The following is a 17,018-nucleotide window of genomic DNA, read 5'->3' as shown; positions in this document are numbered from 1 at the left end:
ATCATATCACTTGATGCAACTGCCTGTTTGTCTCAGGACACATAAATTTGTTCAGAGACCTCCTTCTGAGTCCCAGATTTCAGTACAGTGAAATTAAATGCAGTACCTGGCAATTACTTTTCCTGCTAACACAGAAAATGGAATAGCAGTTGCCATCAGTCTCACATCTGTCCTGGTGTGTGCAACAGAGGCTATGCTGCTGAAGGTGGGTATAGCTTGTAGGTTCAGAACATTATATTAGAAGACTATAGTTTTGTCTTGATGTTCAGTTGAAGAAAACTGCTTTCATATACTTGGAATCCACATTTTTCGCTGATGAAGTGGTGACTGTAAAACCACGGTCTGTTCAGCTCTGAAGTTTGACAAAGGCAGAAGTTAGTGGAGCTGTTCTGTTACTCCATGTCAATGTAACGGAATGCTTTGTCTTTCTTTGCTGCACTAGGGTGATATAAGAAATATAATAATGATAAACATCAGCAGCTTGTACCCAACACGAGTACAGGAGTATTTTACCTCATCTGCTTGTTCTGGTCTCGCAGTAACAGCATAAAATCACAGCTGTGTACCAAGATACTTGTTTTTAAAAATCTACTGTAAACTCTGCTACCTCTTCCTGCTGCTGCTGCTCCTTTTCTTGGAGGCTGTGTTTCCACTGAAAGCAGTAGCTCCTTCTTTTCCTCTGCTGTAGCATCTACTGTGTGTGTATTTATGAAAGGGAGGGACCAATCTCTTCTTACTGTCTGGCTTTTTGTCTTCCCTAATACTTTCTCACTCTCTCTCTTTTGTATGGAGTTCTTTACTAATATTTGACAACTGAGCAGTCAAGCTGCTGGACCAATAACCTGTTGTTCTTACATGAACTGTTATGCTTTCTTATTACTATATAACTGTTTCTGCAACAGGGGCAACGGAAGCTCAGTTTAATGTCTTGATTGTCTAAAAAAATCAAAGGAAAAAACCCTGAATACTTCTGTCATACCCATATAATAAATTTGAACTTCTGAACGTAACCTACTTCATTTTCTCCAAGAATAAATATGACATTTAGTGAATCAAATTCCATGCCAAATATGAAGTATTTGAATTCATTAATTCAGTCTGGATTTCTAGATCCACTCAACAGAATGTAAAACATTCTTGACCTACCTTGAATCTATTCTCATTGTCCATGGCCACAGTGTGTTCTATTAATTCTCTAGGTAATTTAGCAAAACAGCAAATTCTTCATGTTGCATTTAATTTTTTAAGAATGGAAACTAATAACTTGTTAATAAAATTTACTGAAAATAACATTACAAGCTGTGGTAGAAGTAGAAGGCTGTTTTAGTAATTTTGAGCAACTGTAAACCAATGTTAAAATATGCAGACTTTAATCAGTGTATTAGAGTTGCATTAGATTAAATCTGATAGATTACGTCTCATCTTTCATGTACATATGTAGTATTTTAAAATGTAATTATTTGGATAAGGCTTTTTACAAAGAAACCTCAGCCCAATAATTCCTGGCAAATTGTGATAATTTCTTCAGTTAATCATAGGGTCACTTACCTCATATAACACTTTTTAGCTCCATGATCGGATAGTTGTTGTTGTTTTCTTTTTAAGTAAAAAGAGAATTTTTATTGGTGATTTAGTATCTCAAAAGGCCTTGGAGCTGTCTGAATGTGCTCCTGGGTAACTGGCCATAGGTGGCCCTACTTGACCTCCAAAGGTCCCTTCCAAGCCCAGACATTCTGTGATTGACTAAAAGAAAGATAAATGAACACTGCCAAGAGAGGAAAAGTTCTTAATTCTTATTGTAATTATTGATCATAAATCCTTTTTAAAAATATTTTATGTCACAGCTTGTACAAATGACATTATAACCCCCCCCCTTCATTTTCTTTTTTTTTTTCCCTGGCTTCCAGGTCAAATTTACTCACCTTAACACTAAACAGATATTAAATCTGTCTGCACTGAAAAGTCTTTCTGGAATCTGCAAGTTGAAGTGGTTTTGGGGTTTTTTTGGGGGGGAGGTGTTTGGTTGGTGGGTTGGTTTGGTGTTGGGTTTTTTTTACTAATTTGTTATTACCAGTAGAACTATGAGACGACTTAGTGACTAATAATTCTGTCAAGGACAACATTAAACAAAGAAACAAGTGAATTTTTGTTCAAATTCAGTGAACAGCTTCAGCAGGGGAAAAAAGGTGAAAAGTCAAGTTATTGTTTCAACTTTTTAAAATGAAACATGTACAATTTGTTTCAAAACAGTATTTTTCTCTAAATGTTGTCCTTAATATTTTAAAATTAAAACCTAATTGACCTTAAATGACAGAGTTTACATTTAATTTGAAGTTGAATTAAGACTTCCAGCTAAGAAACTCTAGATTTATTGAAGTTTTAATTTTAGATGGTCCCAAGTGGTCTTTTTTAAGTTTAGCTACAAAATCATACTTTATGAGACCTATAATTTACAAACTCAAGCAACTGAGTGTCGTGGTGTAATGCCAGCCACCAGCTCAGCCCCATGCAGCCACTTGCTCACTACTCCCAGTGGGATGGAGAGAAAATGGGGAAGAGTAAAAGTGAGAAAACTTGTGGATTGAGATAAAGACAGATGAATAGGTAAAGCAAAAGCCACACACATGAGCAAAGCAAAACAAGGAATTCACTCACCACTTCTCGTGAGCAGGGGTGTATTCAGCCCTCTCTGGGGAAATAGGGTCCTTCACATGTAATGTCAACTTGGGAAGACAAATGTCATCACTCCAAACATTCCCCCCTCCCCTTCTTCCTCTTTCCTTGTGCTTTACATGCTGAACATGATGCCATATGGTATGGAATATCCCTTTGGAGAGTTAGGGTCAGCTGTCCTGGCTGCATCCCCTACTGAGTCCTTGTGCACTCCCAGCCCTCTCTCTGGTGAGATGGGGTGAGGAGCAAAACAGGCCTCGACTCTGTGTAAGCGCTGCTCAGCAAGAATAAAAACAACCCACTATTATCAACACAGTTTTCAGCACAAATCCAAAACACAATTCCATACTAGCTACAGAGAATTAACTCTATCCTAGCCAAAACCAGCACACAGAGATAAAGCAAGTAAAATTGTTGGTAGGGTTGACTAGTTTATCAGTTGGAACATAAGACTTAGGGATTTTGAAACCTGGAAATACCACAGTGATTACCTACTTTCTGCTAGAAATTTTAAGAACTATTTAATCATACATGTTTGAGTTTTCTATCAATGCGGCAAATCTTTTTAATTTCCATTTTCTATGTTTCAATATGTTTTCACATTACAATTTCACATTTCTCTGATTTTAATGCTGTAAAAATCAAGGTTTTGATCTTTTACTTTATATTCTATGGCACAGCTGTGGCTTTAGAGAATTCTGCTCAAGACCAAGAATCATCTTAACCAGTAAGTACAGACAGGAAACAGATGCTGTGGCAGCTCAGAAACAGGCCCAATTTGTTTTAAATTACTGCCCATACATGCATTATTCATTGCTTTCTGGAATAACTCAAGGTTTCCTTTTCCAAGCCTTTGTCACAAGAGGTTTACAACATGGAATTATAGAAGCTGAACAGATGCATATTACTGTTACTTTGAAGTTTATGGATTAAACTTTATTCTAAACTTGCAATTTAATACATTTGACAGAGTTTTCCAGAATGAAGTAGGGAGAATAAAGTATCCCAAACTGTTACAAACAAAATGACAAACTTCATAAACTAAAATTAATCCCTACCTTTTATTTTTTCTTTATTTGTCATTATAATTTAACATGCAAATCGTAATGCTCATTGTGTTCCATCATAAACTTTGACTGTTGTGCACAGTGATCAGCAAGTAGTGGGCTTGAATGCTTTTTATTTAATATTTCCATTGTACAACTTATCTCATGAAACATTACTTTTCCCCACAGCGAGCACATTTATAATGTAGAACACAGACTGGATTTTTCTTTCTTGATTCTAAAAATTCCTCTCCTAAACACACATAAGGGAATTGATAGTGTGAAATTAAATGTATTAAAGGAATGTTCTAATTTTGAAGTTCAAATTGAAAAATAAGAAAATGTAAGTTAGAATTTCCCACTGGTGTAGACATAAGTCCTACTGTAAATTGAAATGTCTTGTTTTTTGATTTTATGAGTGACCAATTTTACAGATTATTGATTTTTATAATTGACTTAGAGTAAAGGAAACTTTTTAGATTAAAGAAATTAGATATGTTAGAATTTTAAGTTCATTAGATCTAGCAGACATCTGTGAAGAACAAGACTAACTTGGCTGAGGCACAAACTGTAGAATGACCTGAAACTGGAAATGGAATTCTAGAGGAAGTGAAGATGCAGTTCAAACTTACAGGAAGTGGTATAGAACAACGGCGAAAATATCTGGAAAAAGCCAGGAATATTAAACAAAGTGAACAAACAAACAAAAATAAAGCAAACAAGCAAAAAACTAAAACAAAAGCACAAAGAAACCTTAGGAAATCATATTATGTGTCTAAAGTGGCAAAGACCTAAGAAATGGGGCTAGAGTAAGAAAATAATAGGTAATAATGTACTTTTCATAGTAGCTAGTTTTGTCGAAATACATCCAAGTGCATTTAAAATTTATGGCTGTGGTTGGTCTCCATTATGGCTGACAGTAATGGAAGCCATGATTTTGAGAAGTGCGAGAGAATGGAGAAAACTGTTTGGTATGCCATCTTTTGTTAAAAAAGGATAAAAGAAGAAGATGCAGAGATTTACAAACTAGTTGCCTAGCTTCAAATACCAACAAATATTTACAGAAGTATAATGTCTTAATGATAGACGGAATGTATTTGTCAGTAATGAATCATGTCAGAGTCCCTTAATTTATTCCTTGAAATAGCAGAGGCACTGTGGATGGGGAAGGAACTGTAGATGTGATATAACTTTCACACTGTGTGAAATTACTTTTGAAATAAATAAGGAGATTGGTAGGGGGCTAGACACATTCTAGTATGTCTGGAGTGATAGTGGTGTTGTGAGTCATTCAGAAGAGAGAGTGGAGAGTATGCTTGATAATTTTTCATTCAGCATCAACTGGGAGGATCTGAAAGCATTTTGGGGAGCAGAATTAGAATTTAAAAATTTTTTGACAGACTGGAGAAATGACCTGAATTAACCAGGAATGTTTATGAGTAATCTCTCTGGAGTATTCAGTTTGTGTTAGAATAGGTCACAGGAATGACCAGAGACCTAGAAAGCATGGTATATGAAGAAGGGTTGGAAACTCTGGGTAGTCAGTCAGGGGGAGGTATAGGAGCCTTGGAATATGTAAAGGGTTGCTGCAGAAGGTAAGGAGTAACTTGTTCTCCATTTCCATTGGAAATAAGACAGAGTAATGAGCTTAAAAGACAGGTAGGCAGATTAAGAACAAACATTAGAAAAACATTGCTTGCATATATTGCCTTGAAACGCTGAGGATTCTCCATCATTAGAGTTAGGTACAAAGAGGGCAGAACAAAATCTATCAGGATTTAGATATGGTTGATCTTATTTTGGATTAGGGGAATGGATCAGATGACCTCGTAAGATTTCTTTCGGCTGAATTTTCCGATAGTTAATAGTTTAGTGAAACAAAGTCTTGTGGAAGAATTTTTTCACAGATCCTAATTCTATTTCATTCTTGAAAGCAGTGCAGAGGACCTAATGAAAATCTACATGAAAGTCATACTTGTCTTTTACCACTAAGCCTGGTATTTCTATCACTTCAAATATAAAGGAGAAAAAAATCATAAAACATTGCCGTTTGTTGTGCATCTGTTTTAAACTTATTTAAATATGGCACTTTTCATATAGTCTTGGAGAAGCCCATAGGCTGGGACTACAGGAACCCTAAAGTATGTTCTTTGAGTGTTATGTTTGAGCAGTTTGAGCTCAGAAGCTCTAGCATAGCTCTTTTGGATATAAAGATTTACTCCAGACACTAGACACATGAGACAATTAAACTTCTGTGGTCTGTTCAGATTCTTAAAACCCCAAGCATTTAAAAATAGTATTTCAGTACACTAATAGTTTCATCCAAATAGCACCACGAGATGTTATAAAGTCATGTGGATGCAGGCAGGATTTGTACATTATCTTGGAAACCTGGTGAGGGATCTGGTCCAAAAGTCACAGCTCAAAAGGTGTGAATTATTGTTACCATGGTATGAATGCCTTAAGTTTGCGGATATCACTAATAAACTTACTGAAGTAATGTAAATATTTCAGATATCTACATGTAGATATTGATTGGATTCTATGTCCTCGGAGGTCTTTTCCAACCTAATTGATTCTGTGATTCAGTGACTGTACCTTAATGTTAAAATATGCTCTGATGTGTGTAAAGTCTGTTCCGGTAACTTGGCCTTTTTTAAAATTCAGCTCTTCAGTGTAGTCACTACAGTCTATTTGTACTGTGCAACAGAATCATAAAATCCTCACAGTAACAGACAGTGGGAGAAATCTAGTTCACCTCCTATTTGAAGCAGGATTATTGCCAAAATGAGCTCAGCTCAACCACTGCTCTGTTTAGCCAAGTCTTAAAAACCTGGATAGATTGGAATTTCACAGTTTCTCTGTTCCAGAGCTGCTTCACCTTCCTAGTGAAAAAATATTTCCTTTTCATCTTCTATGAATCTCCAAAGCTGCAACTGTAGGCCATTTCCCCCGGGTTTTACCATGCAGCACTTCTGGAAAGAATTTCTTTCTGTTGTGTTTTAACTCCTGTTCAAGTAGTTGAAGGTTTTTATTGAATTGTCCATTAGCTTCTTCTTCACAAGAATAAGCAAATCCAGTTCCCTCAAACCCTACTTATGCGTCACTGCCCTAGAAAATTTGAAAGCCATTTATGTGATCCTTTCCCATTTTTGAATATCCTCTTAAACTGAGGCGTTTGAAAACTGCACATTGTGTTCCAATATAAATGGTTTCAGTCAAGAAACACTGTTTCAATTTTGCTTTTTATTGCAGTACAGGTGATAATTAAAAGCACTAGTTTAAAATCCACACCAAGTTTCTGAACAAAACTGTTCCGGTATATGCAAACTAGAGGGGAAAAAAGAAAACTGCAGAGAAGTGAAAGAGCCTTCTGAAAGTGTTTAGGAAAAAAAAATCTTTATTTGATTTGCCTGAAATCCTGAAAGATACTGCAACTTCTGCAGGCCACTGAAGTATAAAACTGGCAGGAGAGCTAATTTTGAACTTGAAGCTCAATGTGTAAAGGTAATTAGCATCTGCAACCTTATTTTGTAAGAGTCTGAGAAGCTCCATAAAGCCAAATGTTCTTGTGAATTGTGAGTTCATGTGGCTCTGTCCATTGAAAGATCCTTCTTCCCTTTTCTTTAAAGTGTGTCTACTCTAAGAAGAAATTGTGTGCTATAGCTCCAAGAGGAACTTAGTAGAATCTGCTGCCTGCTGTGTTTCTGGAGCACAGGATGGGTCTGGCTAAAATAAGTCTCCACTGCTCCACCTCTCTCCTTTTCTCTGAGTGATTTATAGTCCCTGGTGTAATGTAAACTCCTGGCCCAGCAGCCCCTCTGAAAGTCCCACACTCAGAAGCTCACACCAGCACAAGTCTTCAATCCTAACATTTTTAGCTCATGTTCTCTCATTCTCTGGCAATTCTGGATATGCTCTGGTCTCTACACAAATGCTATCCATTGTCTCCATCCTTCTTCACCTAGAAATTATGATCTTAGGTCTCCTTCATTCTGGTTATTTCTAATTAAATAAATGAAAGGAGACAAGCGGCAGCCCTTGCCTGTCTGAAAGAAAAACTTTTATAAGCAGCATCGAGGGGGTTACACTATAAGTGTTCATATAAAGCATTCTAAAGACACAACTTAGGCTATACTGGTTTTCAATGTAATATATCAAGATGTGACCACCAAGGAAAAAAAGGCATAGCCAGAATCTTGCTTTTAACTAAGTATAATACATTGTATAAATAATTATAAAATTTCATACATGCATAAGTGTCTTGTAGGTTGTTACCTTGATTTAGATGTATGTATCTCCTAAATGATGATTATAGCATCACTGTAAGCTATAATTCAGAGCTGCAAGTCTCAGCAAAAAAATCTGGTATGTGGGGTAATATAGTTTTGGATCCATCAAATGGCATGATATTTCCACCTTCTGGACATTTTTGAGTTACATATTTTATAGATCAGACACTATTTACAGCTGCATAAAATATCACCGTACACATTTAAGAAATGATGAACATCATTGCTTACAGAAGATCATAAGGCAGAATGTCATCTTCAGAAAAAACACTTGTGTATGTTTTGTGTGAAAAAGAGTGAGAAATGTGGATATGAAGAGAGGAGGGCTTCATGTGTTTGCTATAAGGAGGTGCTGAGAAAGAAAACCCTTTTTGTGGCAAGCAGCTTTCTCAAAATGAGCTAAAACCACATTCTTTAAAAATGCTTGTTAGTATCTGCCTGCACGTTCTGTTTAGTAGATCATGAAATGATATTTGCTTAATATGCCCAGAGAAAGTTCTGAAAAATAAGTCATGTAACAGGCCAATTTGCCTGACAGGCAAATGAAAGGCCATGACCTCAAAGCCTAGTTTATTCTGCCAGCTCTGTTGAAAACATCTCCATATGGTTGCGCTGAAAACTTTACCATAAAACAGAATTCTTTGATCTCTATTACTTTATGCAATCAAGGGTAAAGGATGCTGGAGTTTTTTAAAGATTTTAAAAGATATATAGTCAGTACTGAAAATTGAACTTAAAGAAAAACTGTTAACATGGTTGGCATTCCTAGGTACTGTCATAAGAAACTGGGTTCAGAGGACAGTTTTAGGACACACCAGTTTTTCTGAACTTCTCTCATTCTCTTTTCTGTGAACTAGGATTTAGAACTTGGCCTTTGACCAGTGTTCAGGAGAGCAGTCATTGTAATTCTTTGTCATTGACAGGGATTGATGGCTAATCGTGGATGGTTCTGTGCTGGAAAGTTGCATGACTTTTAAAGCCATATAGAAATGCACTCCTTTTTTCCACTTGGCAATCAAGATTTAGTAAAATAGCAATTTCTTCAGGGGTTTGAGTCTATCAGGCAATGATTAGACTGAGGAAGTGGATATATGAAAATATCTCCTGGTGAACTGTTCTAACTTACACTCATATACTTTTAATTTGCTGCAGAAGGACAGGTTCGACATCATCACCCATGATTTGTTCTGTTTCACAAAGCAGACAGTTTGGATTTATAGATACTCTCAAGTATTATTAACAAGACCTAAACTGCTCTTTACTGTTAAATTTTAATGGATTTCCAAAGACAGAAATGTAAGAAAATAATTTTTCTTTCACCACTTTTACATATGAAGATCTATTTTTTTATATTTTTGGAGGCAAGAAGCTGTTAAAACAGTATGAATGTGTGCACTACAGTAAATGCCACCAGAAGACTCCTATTGTTCCTGATTCTAGTTTGGGTTCTTGTCAGAAAATACAAAGTGGCAGTCATACGTTGGCTGACCTGGCTTCTCAGAGTGATTCATTCTCCTAACTTTGTATCTGCCACACATGGCTTTGCCATAACATTCAACTGTGTATCTTTGTAGTAAACAGAGGGCATTAGGGCCTCCTCACCTTCTTAGCTGTAACACAGAAACCTACTGGAAGTTCTATCAGTGTCTTTCATTTCTTTCAGAGGACCATCCAAAACAGAAATTGTAGTAGAGAATGAGGAAGTGCAACACCAAAAATGGCTGAATCTGCACTCTGACTGGAAGAATAAAAATGCATCCACTTTACACGCTCTTCTAGTGAATGGGTAAGTAACAGGTAAATAAGATCTATTTCACTGCTGTGGGTAGTCTCTTACTAATGGAGGATAACAAACTCCCTCTTACTCCCAAAGTAAGCTCTTTTTTTCCAAGGTATCTGTGTATAAATCCCAGCACATACTCATGTGAGTTGTTAAGATACACTGCAATGATTTTAGTGTCAACAACAACTGTAGTCTGAGTCTAACTTCAAATCCTCAGGAGGCCATTCTGCTAAAATAACAGCACTTGAGTAATACAGAGGTGATGCCTCTAAAGCACCTGGACCAGACAGCTTCATTGAAACTGCTGAACAAGATAGTCCAGCAAGTACTATATAGCAAAATCTGCAGCAACATCTTACCATCCTCTTCAGCCCATGTAGTCTGGATTCATACATTTGGAGCAAACACAGCTTCTTCAGCAGAGTCTATATCCACTTAGAGTAGGTTTCCTCAGCAGCTTCTCTGGCTGATGGTATATTCCTTTCCATTAACCTGACTAAACAGATAGTTGCTAATGAGAAGCCAGGATCTCATGGTTCAGACATTCAAAGCGTGACTTTGAGACTGAAGAGCCAATGAACTCAGAAATCCCGGGAAAAACTGGGAGAGACACCTTATCCCCATCTGCAACTGCATTCTTCAAAAAGCAGATGTATAGTTTTTGTTCTCTCTTTCAAATGTCTAGGAGATTTCATAACATCCTTCTTTCATAGAAAATCCTTCTATTTCACAAGAAAAGACTGTCTTGGGTAACTGCAGAGATATGATATGTGTGAAGACACAAATCTGAGAAATAAATCTACTTTTCTTTTGCTTGACTCCATTATTTTTTGTACTCAAAGTTTTCCCTAATGGCAGAATACTAAAAAGAAGCTAGTAAGAAGCAACTTTTGGTTTTGTACGTCTCAACTTTGTACATTTTTTGGTTTACATTGGTATTTTCCCCATTCAAGTTAATTTTTATTTCTTCATCTAGAAAGGCCATTACGAGATGGTGCCTGACACTTGAAGGTTGTCTTTTTAACTCTTTTCCTTTCTCACTGTGTTTTTCCTCTAGCCTAACAGTATCTAAATGCTTTTCTCCAGCGTAATACAAGAATAAACACCTTGGGTTGTGACCAGATGCAAAGGCAGATCCACAGTCATATTCTGTTCGGTTACTAAAGTGCAAGGCAGAAATTTCAAGGTACTTTTTGACATGTTTGAAAGAGGTCTGCTAGGAAACGTGTGAAGGAATGGACTTGGAGTCTCTGAGTTACAAGATCTAGTAGCAAAAGATCTAGTTTTGCCCAAAGTACAAGTTCAAGGAGAGAAAACATCAGTAATGAGGATTATTGATAAATCTGTTGCATAAATGAAAGTAATATGTAGGAACAGATGTTTGAGTCCCCCTACATCCAGAAAATGGGTAACAAGAAGGATTGCACTTGAAGGGCTGGACTTGATGATCTTTGCAGTCTTTTTCAACCCGGTTCTATGATTCAATTCTATGATTCTAAGAAGTGAGAAGCTAAAGCCTTGCATGAAGGGTGAGGTTTTTTTCTGTTTTGGCTGCATTAGGCATCCAGTCCAGATGACTGGGAAGTACTCCTGAGCCCTGCAGTCTAGGTGTATTCATCTGGATCAATTGCACCACGTAAATGATTTGTGCTGTGGAGTATGTTGGATGTGTAAAGGGCTGTTGGGCTCCTGAACTAATGGAAACTTGGGCAAGAACTAAAAAATACACCACTAATTCATAAAGTTTTGACAGGATAGGCTATGCACACATAAAAGCTTAACGTTTTCTCTTTAGAGCTGCCATTTAGAGCAGGCTGTCTGGTAAGTCAAAGAAACAAGTGTAAAACATGATCATGGCTGGTCTCAGTTATATTCTGTGAATTTTTTTAGGGAGTGCAAATGTCTCTCAAAATTGTGCACATGATTTTCTGTTCTAAAATTGATTGTCCATCTCTACTGTCTCTGGAAAATAATTTTATGGCCTGTGTTTTCAGGAACAGAAATAAACTGATTTGCATTGTGAATGAGGTACGTGCAATGTAGGGAACAAAGGTCTGGTCAAATACTAGATTCAAGGCAATCTGGTGAGGTGGCTGGCACTCTGTTGTTTTGCCCATATTACTATCTATGACTTAAAATCAGATGCATCCTCTTTTTAGGTGATAGCAGTTTTAAAGACACTACTTACTGACTGAGATTAAAGCCTTCAAAGAATTACATCGGGAACAGGTAGCTCTGCTTCTGCCAGAAAAGCATGTACACAGTAGGAATGAAAAAGTAGTGGAAATAAAAAGGCAGTCAGTTAGTTCACAGAATCACAGAACATGCGGAGTTGGAAGGGACCCACAAGGATCATTAAGTCCAACTCTTTGCCCTGCACAGGACTGCCCCCAAGAGTCATACCACGTGTCCCAGAGTATCATCCAAACAATTCTTGAAATCTGGCAGGTTTGGTGTTGTGACCACTTCCCTGGGGAGCCTGTTCCAGTGTCCAATCACCCCCTGGGTGAAGAACCTTTTTCTGATCTCCAACCTAATCCTCCCCTGATGCAGCTTCAGGTCCTGTCATTGGTCACCACAGAGAAGAGATCAGATCCCTCTTCTTCCCCTCATGAGGAAGTTGTAGACTGCAATGAGGTCTCCCCTCAGTCTCTTCTTCTCCAGGCTGAACAGACCAAGTGACCTCAGCCACTCCTCATATGGCTTCCCCTCAAGGTCCTTCACCATTTTCATTGTCCTTTTTTGGACGCTTTCTAAGAGCTTAATATCTTTCTTATATTGCGATGCCCAAAACTGCACACAATGTTCAAGGTGAGGCTGCCCCAGTGCAGAGCAGAGCGGGACAATCTCCTCTCTCGACCAGCTGGTGATGCTTTGCCTGATGCCCCCCAGGACACGGCTGGCCCTTCTGGCTGCCAGAGCGCTGCTAACTCATATTCAACTTGCCATCAACCAGGACACCCAGGTCCCTTTCTGCAGCATTGCTTTCCAGCATCTCATTCCCCAGTCTGTATGTACATCCAGGTTATCCCATCCCAGGTGCAAAATCTGGCACTTCCCCTTGTTGAACTTCATATGATTGGTGATTGCCCAGTCCTCTAATTTGTGAGGTCTCTCTGCAGGGCCTCCCTGCCTTCGAGGGAGTCGACAGCTCCTCCCAGTTTTCTGTCCTCTGCAAACTTTCTCAGTATCCCTTGCAGTCCTGTGTCCAAGTCATTTATGAATGAAGAAAGATGAAGATGAATGAAGATGATGAAGAAAACTGGGCCTAAGATGGTCACCAGTCTGATGTCACCCCATTCACTATTGACCTCTGTGCTCGAGCCATGAGCCAATTGCTCACCCACCACCTGATGTGTTTATCCAGCTACGTGCTGGACAGTTTGTCCAGAAGGATCCCGTTACAGATGGTATTGAAAGCTTTACTGAAATCCAAAAAGATTACATCAGCTGGCTTCCCTTGATCCACTAGGTGGGTTACCTTGTCATAAAAAGAAATCAGGTTTGATAAGCAGGACTTTCCTCTCATGAAGCCATTCTGGCTGTGACTGATGACTGTGTTGTCTTTCAATACATTCCAGAATAATGTTCTTTTGGTGCAACAGTGCTTGCTGATTTAACCAGGATTTCCCCTCCCTTGACAAAAAAGTCACCTCTTCCCTCCCTGGTATGAAAATTTTCAACAAATGATGTTTTTGTTGTTTTAATGCTTACTTATGCAAACTTCCTGGATTTTTTCAAAACACCCAAACTTTTAGGGCACAAAACTTCTAGGGCATCTGTTATCAAAGGCATTTCAAGGAAAATTCTGTCTGTCCTTCTACTGTATGGAAGAGGAGACTGGCAATCTCTGTGCTTTCGGGGGCCATAAATTAAGACTTGACAGACTGTACATCCCAGCTGACCTCAGAGTTGGATCCATGCCCAGGGAGCGAGGTAGTCTGCAAAATGTGTAGCACCCCCTCATGAAATGCATTGTAAAGCTGAACTAATATTTTGAATTTTCACCAGGCAGATGCTGGAAACCATGAATGATCTGGCATAAGAAACTCCTTGAGTTTCTTTTTACAGTTTGGGGGAATTTTTAACAGCTGGATTACACTGAGTACAATACCTGTGCTGATTTTCAAAGTACTAAAATTAATCAATTAATTGAGATTTCTGCCATGTTTTTGTTTCCATATTTAGCCAGATGTGTCAAAGCAGAAGCAAAGTGGCTCTCTTTTGCACTAAAGAAGGTAAGAGAGGAGTGTATATAAAATAGATGTTGTTTTAAAATGTATTAAATCATTTTGAAAAATGTGGAAGTTTAGTGTGGCTTCATTCTGAAATTTTTATTAGAGCTCTGCAACATCCAGTTTTCCACTGGGTTTATTTTTCCCTACTCTTCTCAGTTTCATCAGATTTTCTTATATTTTGACTGTTGGATCTGTGTATTGAGGTAGCCCAGTCCTGATACCACAAAACAAATTTTGTCAGCAGTCTGGTTCCAAAAATTAAGTTCGTAACACTTCCTTCTGAAAGTATCCTTTACCACGAGAGTGGCTAGCAAGCTATCTGCCTGGAAGTTGAAGCTGTGATCACAAAAGTGAATGATTCTTTCAGAAAAATAACTGTCAAGTGGGAATCTGGTATAATTTCCAGTGGAAGTGGCTTGTAAAGTGAAATGGACAGATTACTGGAATGTCTTCAGATCTTCAAATATTTTTCCTCAGTAAATTCCACAGGCAAAGCAAATTTGCTGCTGTGTAGCTGAGGAAACAGCGTGACATTAACCTCACACCTGGCTTAAGAAAAGCCTTGTTACTACTGAGCAGATCTTCCAGGAGTGGTTCTCATGGAAAGTAGGCTAACATGTTGCTAGCTGACATGAAACCAGGAAACCTCCCCAAGAGCAGTCCAGTAACACCTGAGAGAAAGGAAATCAGGATGCCAAATTTAGCTTGGTTAATATTTCAGGCTGACCCAGTCAAAATTAATATCAGGAGAGCAAATCCTTCGATACAAAGGAAGAATAAAAATGGCTCAGTATGTTTAATACTGTTGTGCAGTTGCTGATGACCTCATTTACTGTATTGTACAGTAAATTAGTTTAATTTCAGTCAAAATTACAGTCTAATTTCACAGCTGTGTTAAGACCATTCTGTGCTGTTCTCTTGCAGCGGGTCCTGTACGTGCTGCCCCTGTGGTAACGATTAACACTTTCCTGTTCCTCCCCAGACTGTGGCCGCCGCCCCGCCGCTCGCATGAACAAGAGGATCCTCGGGGGCAGGACCAGCCGCCCAGGCCGGTGGCCATGGCAGTGCTCCCTGCAGAGTGAGCCCAGCGGACACATATGTGGCTGTGTTCTGATTGCAAAGAGATGGGTCCTGACAGTAGCACACTGCTTTGAAGGGTGAGAGAGCTCAAGATGGTTTTACTGCTCATATGAACTTGCACATGTGAATTACCAAGTCCTTCCTCCACTACCAAACACACTGGGGGTAGGTGATGATCCCTGCAGAATGGCCAGTTATAGAGGCCTGCTTTTAAGAGACTAAAAAGGAAAGTAAAAGGTACAAACCAGCATCAGCTTAGGTTTTCAGATGTTTTATTATTCATTGCTGGTGTCTCTACTGATGAAAGCTAAATGAAGATGCCCTGACTTTCAGCAGGAAACAGGAAAATAGGAAGACCAAAATACTAATCCTATAGCTCTCCTACAACTGCCATGGATTTAAAAAATCATTCTGTGCATGACTGTACAAAAGACCCTGGAAAAATGCTATGGTCATTGGTAAAAATGAAAACTCAGTATTTGCTCACAGTGCAAATAACATACTGAAGTCATTGCCTTTTCTATTTATACAGTTCACCCTTTTATTAGGATTGTAATCATTAAGAAGTCAGTATTAACCACTACTTGATGCCTCCTGGTATCTGAGGCCCTGTGGTGTATGAACAGTCAGGCGTGCAAGGGATGTTTACATGTCTTGGAATTGTTTTGATCATGTCAGCTTTTTGGTGCTAACCGATATTTCTTTTTGATGAACCACATCAAAAGGGAATGAACCACGTTTTGGAGGGAATTTTATTACCTTGTATCTTTTGTCTTTTTTTAAATTGAGTTTCTAAAGAAAATTTAAACAAGTGTTTTCTGCCGTAGTTAGTAAGTGCTTTATGGTTGCTTAGTCTTGCTTTAAACTGCTGTTTGCTCATTGGAAATTATTTTAAACTTCTCTAAAAACCTTTATTTGTGTTCAAGCCTGCCAAAATCCTCTGTTAAGCAAAATTCTCTTGACTGATATTTCTTTATAATGTTAATCATTCCCTTTTTGAGTAATAATTTAAATTTTGTCCTTTTATTTCTGAAAGACTGAGTTATTTGGTATTTGTTGGGGTTTGTGACTTTTGTGTCCAAGCCAGAAGACATTAGGCATATCTCAAGATGTCTGTGAGTGTCTCAAGGTGTGAGATATAAGATACCATATTAATGGAAATGCCATTGGATAGACCTAGGTTCTGACTAACACATCATATCAAGCTCTAAGGATGTTCAAGAACTGATTGCATTCAAAAAGAAGAAAAGTAATAATCAGAAACTTGAACATAGATGACCTTCCTCCTAAACAGTGTGCTAAATGTGTATAATACAAATAAGAACATAGTATTTTATCAGGTTTTGGGTCCAGAAGGAATTTCTCTTCTTTCTCCATCTATTTTTAAATATACTGCTGGAATATTTCCTAACTTTTGGAAGAACATTTTCTGGTGATCTAAAATAAAGAGTGGGACAGAGATCAGTCCTTCCACAATACTGGACTGATACCGAATCTCCTGAATAAGAGATTTCTCCCATTAGTGAAAGATAGGAAAAGCAGCTGTCAAATTACAAAGTAAAAATTCTCCCAGTTTTGTCAGTTGTAGAAAGACTGCTATTACATTTTGGAGCTGTGCATTTACCCCTCATGTAGGGCTATATACATATAGTTATATAGTTTCTATGGAACTCAGAGTATTACTTGTAATAGGTTTCTTTCACATTTTTGTTCTAAAGACCTTAAAGTACTAACATTCCAGTTTAATAATTCATTGTGCAGTTATGAACTTTTTTCTCTTCTGCCTTTCTGAATGAATTTGAGGAGTCTGAAATCTTCAGATTCTTCATTTGTAACAAGCCATTTGTAAGCCTAATGTATCAACAGCAAGATCATTCTTGAAGTCACAGAGTTTTCTTGATAAAAA

General features: G+C 38.0%; 1 protein-coding gene across 5 annotated transcripts in view; it reads left to right on the top strand.

Annotated features, from left to right (window-relative positions):
• CORIN (corin, serine peptidase) overlaps window positions 1–17,018 on the top strand; it is a 122,027-nt gene that overhangs the window by 97,704 nt on the left and 7,305 nt on the right. For all 5 annotated transcript variants that reach the window (XR_004356593.1, XM_032685327.1, XM_032685326.1 and 2 more), the window contains exons 17-19: window positions 9,675–9,797; window positions 13,983–14,032; window positions 15,015–15,189. Coding sequence is in view for 4 of the 5 variants with exons in the window: in XM_032685327.1 (XP_032541218.1) it covers window positions 9,675–9,797; window positions 13,983–14,032; window positions 15,015–15,189 (348 nt within the window). In the remaining variant the exon portion in view is untranslated. The remainder of the gene's footprint in view (window positions 1–9,674; window positions 9,798–13,982; window positions 14,033–15,014; window positions 15,190–17,018) is intronic.

Source organism: Chiroxiphia lanceolata, chromosome 4 (genome assembly GCF_009829145.1).
Source record: "Chiroxiphia lanceolata isolate bChiLan1 chromosome 4, bChiLan1.pri, whole genome shotgun sequence".
Classification (NCBI taxonomy): domain Eukaryota; kingdom Metazoa; phylum Chordata; class Aves; order Passeriformes; family Pipridae; genus Chiroxiphia; species Chiroxiphia lanceolata.
This window is presented reverse-complemented; position numbering and strand designations above follow the sequence as displayed.